Below are 10,246 nucleotides of genomic sequence, written 5' to 3'. Positions count from 1 at the left end.
CAGCACACGTGCAGGAGCTGAGGGGCACGGTAACACACGGCAGGGAGAGAAGTGCTGCAGAATACATTTGCTGCAGCACAGAAAACTTTTCTGTAAACTCCACTCTGAAGTTGAGCAAAGCTGTTAGCAAGGAGCTAGAAAACAAGGCGACAGGGATTCGGACTTCTCGAGCCTGCCGCGAAGCCACGAGGTGTCAGAGCACGAGAGGGGCCAGCGCGCACAGCGCGGCCCAGCGCAGCCGTGACAGCCTCGCGCCGGGGCAGCCCGCGCGCAGCAGACGCCCGCCGCGTGACGGGCGGCCCGGAGCGGCCTCCGAGCAGGAAGTGCTGCGTGCCGGTGCCGCCGCGCGCCCTGCCTCCCCCGGGCAGGCCAGTTCCGCCGGGCGCGGCAGCATGGCCGGGCTCGGGCCCGCCGCGTTGCTGCTGCTGCTGGGCGCGCTGCTGCTGCCCGGCCTGCCCGCGGAGCACGTCCCCGCGCTGCTGTGGTCCACGGGCAGGTAGGAGAGCGAGCGGAGGGACCCTGCCGCTCTGCGTGCGTGCGGCCGTGGGGGAAGCGTTTCTGCGTGACCGCCTGCGGCTGAGAACCGCCGGCAGGGAACCGAGCCGAGGAGCTGAGCCGAGGGAATCAGTTTGCCTCCTGGCACGCTACGTAACGGGACGGTTTGCCCGTTTTTGTCTGTGGTGTTGGTGTTCTGAACCGGGCGGTGGGACCCACGTTACTCAGCTCGCAAGTGGCTGGGCTCTGTTCACCCAGGCACCCCGAGCGCTGCTGCAGCTCTGCTGGCTTAAAGGCGAAGCGCGGGGCAGCGTCGCGGAGGAGCTGGCCAGGAGCTGCGGGCCGGGCTCAATGCTCCGGCTCCTCCACCGTGGTTTTTCTCTTCATCGTTGTTCTCCTTCTTTCTTTTCCTTTCTTTCTTTCTTTTCTTTCTTTCTTTCTTTTTTTTTTTAATTTTAAATACAGTTCTTTTTTTTTAATAAGAAGAACTTCTCTGTGCATAGGTTTCACATATTAGGAATAACTGAGTGTTATCTAATTTGCAGACCCTCCAATGGAGAGCTCCTGCGCTCTGCACAACGTGTGTTATACCAGTTCAGCAGCAGGCTTTCTCACAGCTGGGTTCTTACTCACTTCTCTAATATGCACAGTCAGAATTTGGCACACTCCAGCCAGGGGTTGGAGCAAGAAGGGAATCCATCAATGGTTTATTGGTGATAAGCGCCCTTTCAGCTGCTAGGGCCGCGCTCACTGCCTTTCAGGAGACTTTGAGCTGATGAAGGTGTTGAAGCGTGGTGATGTATCTAAGTGCCACCAGGCAGACGGGCTGAATGCTGCCGTCATTCATCTCAGCGTACATCTCATGTCTTTGGGCAAGATTACTGAAATTAAGGTCTCAGAGCTAAATCCTGCTGTCTTGTTGTGGTTTTCTTGCTGCCGTTGTTTTCTAGTTCTTAATGCAGTAGTTTTAAGACAGCAAAAAGAGAAATCTTATGACTATTAGCGGTTGTGCTGTTTAAGTTCTTCAGGGAATTCTTTTTCATGCATAGTGCCCTACAGACAAGCATGATACTCTTGTTTTTTCATGCTGAGAGACACTGATAAATTGCATTTGAAGACATATAGGGAGGAGGTGCTTGTTGGGTTTCTTTTATATGTGTCCTGGGCATTGTATTCTTTTCTCAGCGGTAATGAATACCAACTTTGATGTATGTCTGCCCATCTCTTAAAAGTTTCCAGAGTGTTCTTAAGCAGTTCCTCTGGCCAACGGCAGCCACAGCATACAAGAACCCAAAAACATTACCTTTTCAGTGAGTTTAATTAGGTAACTGACCTGTCCCATACCCCACATTCTCAAAAGAAATAAACAGATATTTCCATGTTAAGGTCTTTTGTATTCAAAATACTTAATTTGTTCACCTTGATATAACTGAGTAACGCGAGCTACCTCTATATTTAAAAACAAAGTAAGTGTTGAAGTTGTTCTTAGGATAAAAGTGATCTTGAGAGTTTGAGAAAAGACCAGTGCTGCCTTTGGCCTAGTTTATATAAATAATACGTGTGTTGTCAGTATAAGCAGGGATATAATAAGAGTATAACCAGTATAAGCGTAACAGGGAGATTGTAAAACAAACTTCCCACCAAGATGCAATTAGGAACTTGCTCTACTGCGGATTGTTCAGGTCTATACAAATACAGAGCAAGAAAATCAGGATGGTGGACTGTTTAAACCAGTTTTGTATTTCCATCAATAGAAGAAGTGTTCCTCCTCCTATGACCTTTGTGTTTTAAAAGGGGAAATTTTTGTGAGGGAAAAAATTTTTCTTGTGAAATCCTCTGAAGCTACAGGAAAGGAGATTTAGGTTAGTTTATAAAATAAAGAGACAGCAGCAGGAACTTCTGTTTGCACCTCGGTGTTTTGTGGCAATGTGTGGTTTTCAGTGGGTGTTCTACAGCCCCCTGCAATGTGGGAGCTATTGTTGAGAGTTTCAGGAGAGGTGACTGTGTAGAAGTACAGTAATTATCAGTGGATTTCTTTTCACTTTGTAAAAAAACACCTCCAATTTAAAACTTCGGTTTCATTCGTTGCCAGACAGGAGTTGAGATGCACCCATCTGTTCCATCACCATCTCCTGGGTTAACTGTCAGGATACCATATTGAATCCTTGAGGGATAATACAGTGTTTGTAAAATGGTATCTTTGAAGAGCTGCATTAGGAGAATGTGACGTTTTAAAATCTCTCATGTGTTATTGTACTGTGATCATGCTACTCAAGGTTAATATTAGATAACAGATGCAGAGGTTTTTTTGTTTGTTTTTTTTTTGTACCAAACAGCAATCTTCCCCCATTGCACCCAGGAAGATGAAGGGAATAAGACAGTAGGTCACAGTGTCCTGCTTTTCACAAAGAGATACCAAATTATCAGTGGATATTTTCCGAAATAACTTTGCCCTGGGAAAATTAGCGTTATCTTAAATCAGACTTCAAGTTGAAGCCGTTAATGCTGCTGCTTTCCAGAGCAGGAGGGATGGGGGGAGGTTCCTCTTACATGTGATTCAGAACGGAAACATGATTTAGCCATTTTGTAACAATATTCAAAAGAATTTCTTTCTCTCCACAGATTAGAGAGAGCCTGAGGAAACAAACTCATTAAAAGTAGCTTCTGTGATTGCCCTTCATGTGTCTCTTTTAGACTGTTTTTTGCTTGTAGTCACTGAGAATTTATTACTACCTTCATTTATGCTGTGCTGTGAATCTTTTTCTGGTGAATCCAGATTACAAGTGATTTTGAGAAAGTGTTAGTGCCAAATGGGACATATGCCATGCTTCCTAAAGCTGTAAGGAATTTACTGAAAAATCTTGCTGGGAGGAGGTGTAGTTTGGAAAGGAGACGTGAAAACAGAGAATGATTTCAGCTGTAAGTTTTCTGGACTTCTCTGCAGATGCTCTGAGCCTGTTTGTTTGCTTGAGGAGCCCTTTGGATTAATTTTTGCAGTCACCAGTTGTCACTGTACTGGTGCTGCTAGGAGTGGTGAGCTTTTTGTATAGAAAACCATTTCCAGAATTTTATTAATGAGCTTACTGGCTTCTTCTGTGCAGGGGAAAACGTTATTTCTTATGTGGTGATCTAATGTGGTCATAGTGACAGGAGAAACTTGTAGGCAGGAGTTCAGAATACAGCTGCTGAGTAAGTGTGTACTGCTGACAACAGGCCTGAGTGAGGAAGCCCTGCTTGTTTACTGTCTGTCCTCTCGAAGGTCCAGATAGAAGAATTCTTGAAATCTTTGCTCCCCCTTCTACCTAGCAGGAAGACAGATCAGAAAATGTATCCCAGCTTGTTAGTAGTCTGCATGCTTTGACTTCTTTTTCTGCCCAAGTAGTTAAGAGCAAGAAGGAAGCTCCAAAGTGTAGTTCTGGAGGAAGTAAAGCGTAGCTACCTCCTTTGTTTACCACACTGTCTGGCTAGAGTGCAGCTGAGCATTGAGCTTCTGCATTTCTAGCCCGAGGAGAGCGCGAGCATTAGCAGAGGTCCCCGTGGCTGAGGCATGACTGTACTGCAGGAGGCAGGGCCTGCTGGGGCTGCAGACAGCTGTGCTGCTCTGGGCATCACATTTTGTGTGAGCCATCAATTAATAGCAGCAATCGATACGTGTGTTGGCCCGCTGCCTACCTCATCCTCTGCCATCCCTCACTCAGACACTGCTAGAGGTGAAGAGTTCAAAGGAATAGTTGGGTTCATTGCAGGAAGTAATGCACACCTTCAGCATATCCACCAAGTGGGCCCATATCTCCGTTTCATTCTGCACTTGACGGTAAGCAGCCAGCAAAACACATCTGACATTTCCCATCTGACCCGTGGTGAGAGTTCTGTTGCACCACAGTATGGGCTCCTTAGGTGAGGCACACCGAAGCACCTGGCAGGATAGTGAAGAGAAGCAAAATAAGCGTATCATATGGGGAATAGGAGGGTTAGGCAAACACTGCATTATAATAGAATTATTGGCCAGCTGATGGAGATTTATTTTTCTAATGATGCCACCGGAGCTCTTAAAGTTGATGTCTGAAAGCTAAAAGGTCTCACAAAAGGTGCTTTTCCAGGTTATGTAGCCAGCAAGGGCTGCTCTAAGGAACAAGGAAGCCTTAGAAGCAAAGAATGTTTTAAAACAGGATCATTAAATTTCGGAGGGTTTTAAGACAAAAGCCTTTGCTGTTGTGCTGCTGCAAATGACTTAGTTTTGTTTCATGTTCTCTCTGTTACTTTTTTTACTTAATTGCAAATCCAGAGGGTTCTCAAAGTCTTCAAGTTTTTTTATGCTAGGCATGTAAAAGATCAGTTATCTGATTTGCAAAAATAAGTATAACAAGGTATTCACTATAATTTCCTTTCATACAAACCATTCTTTCACATTTCCCATTGAATCTATTTTTTTTTCCTTCAGTATTACTAGTATTTCAGTGTGGCCACGCACTCCCTTTAATGTCACTCTAAAACGTCGCTCAGTTATTGAATTCAGAATCTTCAAGAGTTTTTCTTTTTTCTTCAAATACTTTATTCTTAAAGTTTGTGTTTAAATCTCTGACATCCTGAGGTCAGCTTTCTTGAGAAGTTGACATGTCTATTGCAGTTTCTAAGCTCATGGTCTTCAGAAATACAAATTAATGTGGATTGCCAAGCACAAATGAACATAGAAATGAAGGAGCTGAGGAAAACTAAGAAAATGTTGAATGGCAGTTTCTGTTGAACAAGAAGAAATTTCCTTCCTACATAGCAAGTTTTACATCTAAAGCTGAAAAACAGGCAAGAGGCATTCTAGAATCCAGTTTGAACACCTGCAGCACCTTGTCTTGGAAAAGTCCCCCAGAAATAGTTTGGGCTTTAGTACTTTCCCAAATCTGAAGAGAGTTAGATATCTTCTGCTGCACAATTATGTCTTTTTTATCTCTGCTGTAGGTGCGGTTGGTGGCTTTTGATTCCCTCCCTGCGGTCTTCATTCGAACCATCAGCAAGCCTTGAAGTGCAATATGGGTTTTCCCTATCTGAGAAATGACATAGAATGCCCCTCTATGTTCATTGCCCCCACTCTGCCTCCATCTCTAGATGAAAGCAGAAAACATGATGAAAACAAAGATTGTTTTCATTCATAAACGATCCGAAAGGGTCATTTTGGAGTCTCTTTTGGGTTAGAAAATACCGTCAATTCGTCATGTCAATTCACTAAGTTGTGACCATCGTAATAGCTGATGTTATGTTCTGTTTGCAAATAGCTCCATTCAGAGGGACCAATGTACCAGATTTTCAGGCCTTAGCAAATCATATGTGCTTGTGCAAGAGGGGAGCTAAAGCTTCTCGGTCTGAGTTTTCTGCAGCACAACGATGCTGCCTTGGTCAAGTCACCTGGGACAACATTTTTCGTATTAAATTTTATCCCTGTACACCCAGAGTGCGTACTGCTGAAATCCCAGTCAGGTACTGAAAGAATAATGCCAGCTCCAGTTTTGCCCATAACTGCTCTTTTTTTTTTGTAATAAAACTAAGTGGCCAGCTTATTTCTCTGTCCAGTCCTCCTGAAGACAGATTAGCAAAAGATCTGTAGGCTTTTCTCAGTATCATTTGCCATTCTGTTCACAAGAGCTCCTGCTTCTGGGAGGGTGTTTTACTCTGAGCTGCCTCTCCAGAGATGGTTGTTTTCCATGAAAGCCTTACGAGAGAGGCATATTTTGAATGATAATCATTAACTTAATAGAAGGTTTTTGAAAAAAATGTGATAAGTTCTGGTCTGGCCTGACCTGTGTTGCTCTTTAGCCATCAATGTGACTGATGGCCCTGGAAATAATACTGGGAGTTGGGATTCCCTTTGGGACCTCTCCTGATGGTTTTCAACATATCCATTCTATTTGATAGCTAATGTTTTGAAAGATGTAGGTGTGATGTTGTATGCAAACAAGAAAAGTTAGTAGAGAATAATTGTATCTTGTCTGGACAAATGCTGTAATCCAGTTAACAGGATAGGGATGTAAATGGGCAAATTCTTTTAAGTGGAATAAAAATAAACTGAACCGTAAACCTGATCTTAATCCAAAGGTGATGATATCATGAACTAGTTCTGTACGTTTGAAGAAAGAAGCTGTGTCATCACTGGCAGCAAATTTAATGTTTAAAAAATTATTTTCTTTGCAGATCCCAGTGGAATCCAGACCCTGCTTTGCATGAAGGACACATTGTCTCAGCACAGGAGCTGGCTGTACTTCTGCAACCTGTTTTTACTCCAAATCCCAGCAACCTTGTTTTGTTCCTTCAAGAGAGGGTATGTAACATTAATTCCTTTTCCTTTACCAGTGCCAAGTGTAAGTCTGTATCTGAATGAGATAATGTGGCTCCTTCTCACCAATCTGCTCTCTGTTTTTCAGCTTAGCATAGACGATTTCACCTACTACAGTGAATCCTATGGTAACAAGAATCCATTTCAAAATGTTCAGGCAAGCATTTCTCTCTTTTACTTCCTTGTATGCATGTTTTTTAAATTGAAAATTATGTAAGAAGGATGCAAACAGACAATATCTGGCAATATTAAACCAAACTGCAGCAGTTTGCCAATTTATTTATTGAGATTATTTCAGTTTCAGCATATGGGCTAAAGAAAAACAATCAAGTATGCAGAAAAGTCTTTTGCGGCTATTTTATTTCAAAACACAGGTTTTCAGAATTATCTTAACTGAAAAAATTGTTTCTAAGCATGTTGCAATTTTGAATAATGAAAAGCTATGTCTAGACATAGGCATAAGTCCCAGACTGACACCCCAAAATAGTGTTTTGAAGCCACACAAAGAAAAGTAGTAAGGAATCAAGGATGTACTCCAGATTTTCAAAACTGAATACTTATTTTATTTTCATGCAAAGTGAAGCTGACTTGTCTCATCCAGACAGCTAATTTATTCCAAGAATCATAGAATATACTGAGCTGGAGGGAGCCCATAAGAATCATCAAGTCCAGCTCCTGCCTTCACACAGGATCACAGGAAAAGATGCGTGAGAGCATTGTCCAAATGCTTCTTGAACTCTGAAAAGCTCAATGCCATGACCAATTCTGAGGAGAAGTTTCAGAGCCCCCTCTTGATGAAGGATTTTGTACTGATTGCTAGCTTGAATTTCCTCTGTTGCAGCTCCATGTCGTTCCCTGTTTGAATAGTGTGAATATCTGCCTAGATACTGGATTGCTTTAATATTTGTGCTACTTCAGTAATCGAAAATAAACTCTAGGCACAGACTCTGAGCTGGTCATGAGTGTAAACTTCTGTTCCCAGTGAAGAGGTTTATAGATTTTTTGCTCAGTATCTCTGGTTGTACTTGCTTGACAGTTTATTGAATTGTAATTGGAAAAGGAAAGTGTTCTCACCTGAAAATCATTAAGGCATTTCTGTGGGCAGTGCAGGAGGGGCAGAGCTAATAATAATATAACTTATATCAAAGCACACAAAGTGTTAATTCCTAGGCACCACACAGCAAGCTGTATGTACAATCAAATACATAAATATTCACATATTACCCGTGTCTTTACCTATCCTGTGTAGGAACCTCACATCTTCATTGTATCCCTACTACTAACCTTCATCTCTTTGCCATATGACAGCATTTTAACCACGATGCTGGAACAAAAACAGCTATTCAGTGTATGTACATGGCTTTTTTGAGGAATGAATGGGGGTAACACTTATATGTAGGGTAAGGATTAGTGACTCCATCCTCAGGCAGGTGTATTGGTACTTCTCTGAAGTGCTGTACTTTCTCTGGGTTTCAGATCTGTGCACAATGGTGTCTGAACCAGTTTACATAGCCGTAAAGCTGGTTTCATCTTATAATTAAGAAGCTGTGTGTACATGACTGCTGCAAGTCCCTAATGATGTAATGGTCTACATCCAGTCATCACAGTTAAGTAAATCTTTGGTCTGTATCTGGCAGAAGAAAGTTTTGAATTCGCATTCTCAGCAAGCTTAAAGATCATCTAATCATCCAGTTCCATGCTGAGTGCAACAAAGGCTACAAAAATATGCTCAGTAGCTATCACATTGGTTGTGCTCCAATTGAGTTACTTTGGGAAAGAAATCCCTTCTTAATCATGCTATAAAAGACTGTAATATTCACAGAACAGTGGACAAAGAAAAGGTCAGATCTGGATTTTTTCACTGGGGAAATTAGAATCTTTCATGTTGCATAATCTGAAAGTTTTATACCTTCACAATCTAAGCTATATAAGTGATTCATTAAACTATGATAGATGTTCTGTATTACTCCAGCATCTTGCTGTTAAACTTCAGCAATCCAAATTTATTCACAAACAAACCAGAGATCTCATTTAGAGAGTGTATGTGCATGTAGCAGCACGTGTACTACAAAAAGAATGCAGTATTTGTAAGAGTTATAGACATGTAAACCACATGTGCAGATATTAGATTTGTTCAGCTACATTGATGCTGTTTTGAACTTTCAAAATCAGTGGTTTGTATGCAATAAAAGAATTCTATTTCCAGTTAATATAGAAAGGAATTTTGTAGGTCATTTATCTTAAACATTCAATAACTTCTTAATTAAATAATAAAGTACAAAGATTATCATTTGGGGATTTTTTGTGTGTGTGTTAAGTAGTCACCTATTCTACAAACTGTTTTTCTTTAATATTAGCATTGGCTTTCCCCAGGCAATAACTGAACATCTTAGGACTGCAGTGTACAGTAGCAAACTACAATTAGTTGCCAGCTGGGTGGCTGCATAATTATTATTGTAAGTCACTGCCTACTGTGGTTCTGGATCTCTGTCATGTCGTCATTCAGTAGTCATTTCTCTAGACTGTGGAGTACTGTTCAGTCACATTCAGCATAGAGGCCCTACCTGTAGTTTTGATCGTCTTTGTTGCCATTCCATGCACCTCTTTTAGTTTTATGGTTTTGTTCATTTTTGGGATTATTTCTGTTGACAAAGGAACATGTAGAACTGCATATGCATCAAGAGATAAGTGTGTCATAATTTATTCAGTCTCATGATGATTTGTTTTGTTCAGTCCTCAGTACTTTCCATCAAAACCTCCTAGTATTTTATTTTGTTTTGATGACTGTCAGCCACTGATCTGATATTAAGTTTCCTGTGTGAAGAACGACACTCAGTTCTCAATTCTCACACCCACCTTCCAAAAAACCTGAACAGTGAGATTTGTAAACAAGTCGTGGTGCTTCTTGCAGTATTTCACTCACGAGAGGTCCTTCAAGGGACATTAGAGAAGGCACATTAATCCGAGCGATTTAGCCATAGGTACATTAAAAATTCTCTTGTCAGTGTAGGAATTTGTGCTATCAGTCCTCAGGTCAATCGGAGGATTTTTTTTTCCAGTGCCAGGTGTTTCTCAGTTGTCCTCTTCATTCTCTGTCCACTTCTGGAGGTTTGGTATTTTGAATGCTCGTGGTACTTGAAATGCCAGAATGCCTGAAGCAACATACTGGTATTTTAAGAGCAAGTGTGCAGTGGTCAAATGTCAAGACGCATGTGATCAAAATGTCTGTCTGATGCTAATGAGGAAATATCCAGCTGTGTGTGCTCTTTGAATGGAAAATGGTTGAATACAAGTGGCTGGAAGCTGAGACAGATGGCACTGCAGGATTGGTTAGGAGCAGAGGCACAGTTCAGACATTACTCAGTAATTATGCATTTTATCTCTTATTCTATAATAAATGAGTAAACTGCTTAATATATATCCTTGATA

General features: G+C 41.8%; 1 protein-coding gene across 1 annotated transcript in view; it reads left to right on the top strand.

The window, feature by feature from the left end:
* The first annotated feature begins 346 nt into the window (after positions 1-346).
* LOC128073208 (V-type proton ATPase subunit S1-like) overlaps positions 347-10,246 on the top strand; it is a 50,759-nt gene continuing 40,859 nt past the window's right edge. The window contains exons 1-3 of the mRNA XM_052667798.1: positions 347-496; positions 6,676-6,802; positions 6,906-6,974. Of these exons, the coding sequence (XP_052523758.1) occupies positions 393-496; positions 6,676-6,802; positions 6,906-6,974 (300 nt within the window). The 5' untranslated portion in view covers positions 347-392. The remainder of the gene's footprint in view (positions 497-6,675; positions 6,803-6,905; positions 6,975-10,246) is intronic.

This window comes from Tympanuchus pallidicinctus, unplaced genomic scaffold, assembly GCF_026119805.1.
Source record: "Tympanuchus pallidicinctus isolate F22 unplaced genomic scaffold, pur_lepc_1.0 scaffold8, whole genome shotgun sequence".
NCBI classification, from domain to species: Eukaryota; Metazoa; Chordata; class Aves; order Galliformes; family Phasianidae; genus Tympanuchus; species Tympanuchus pallidicinctus.
Note: the sequence above shows the minus strand (reverse complement) of the source record. Positions and strands in the feature narration are given on the sequence as shown.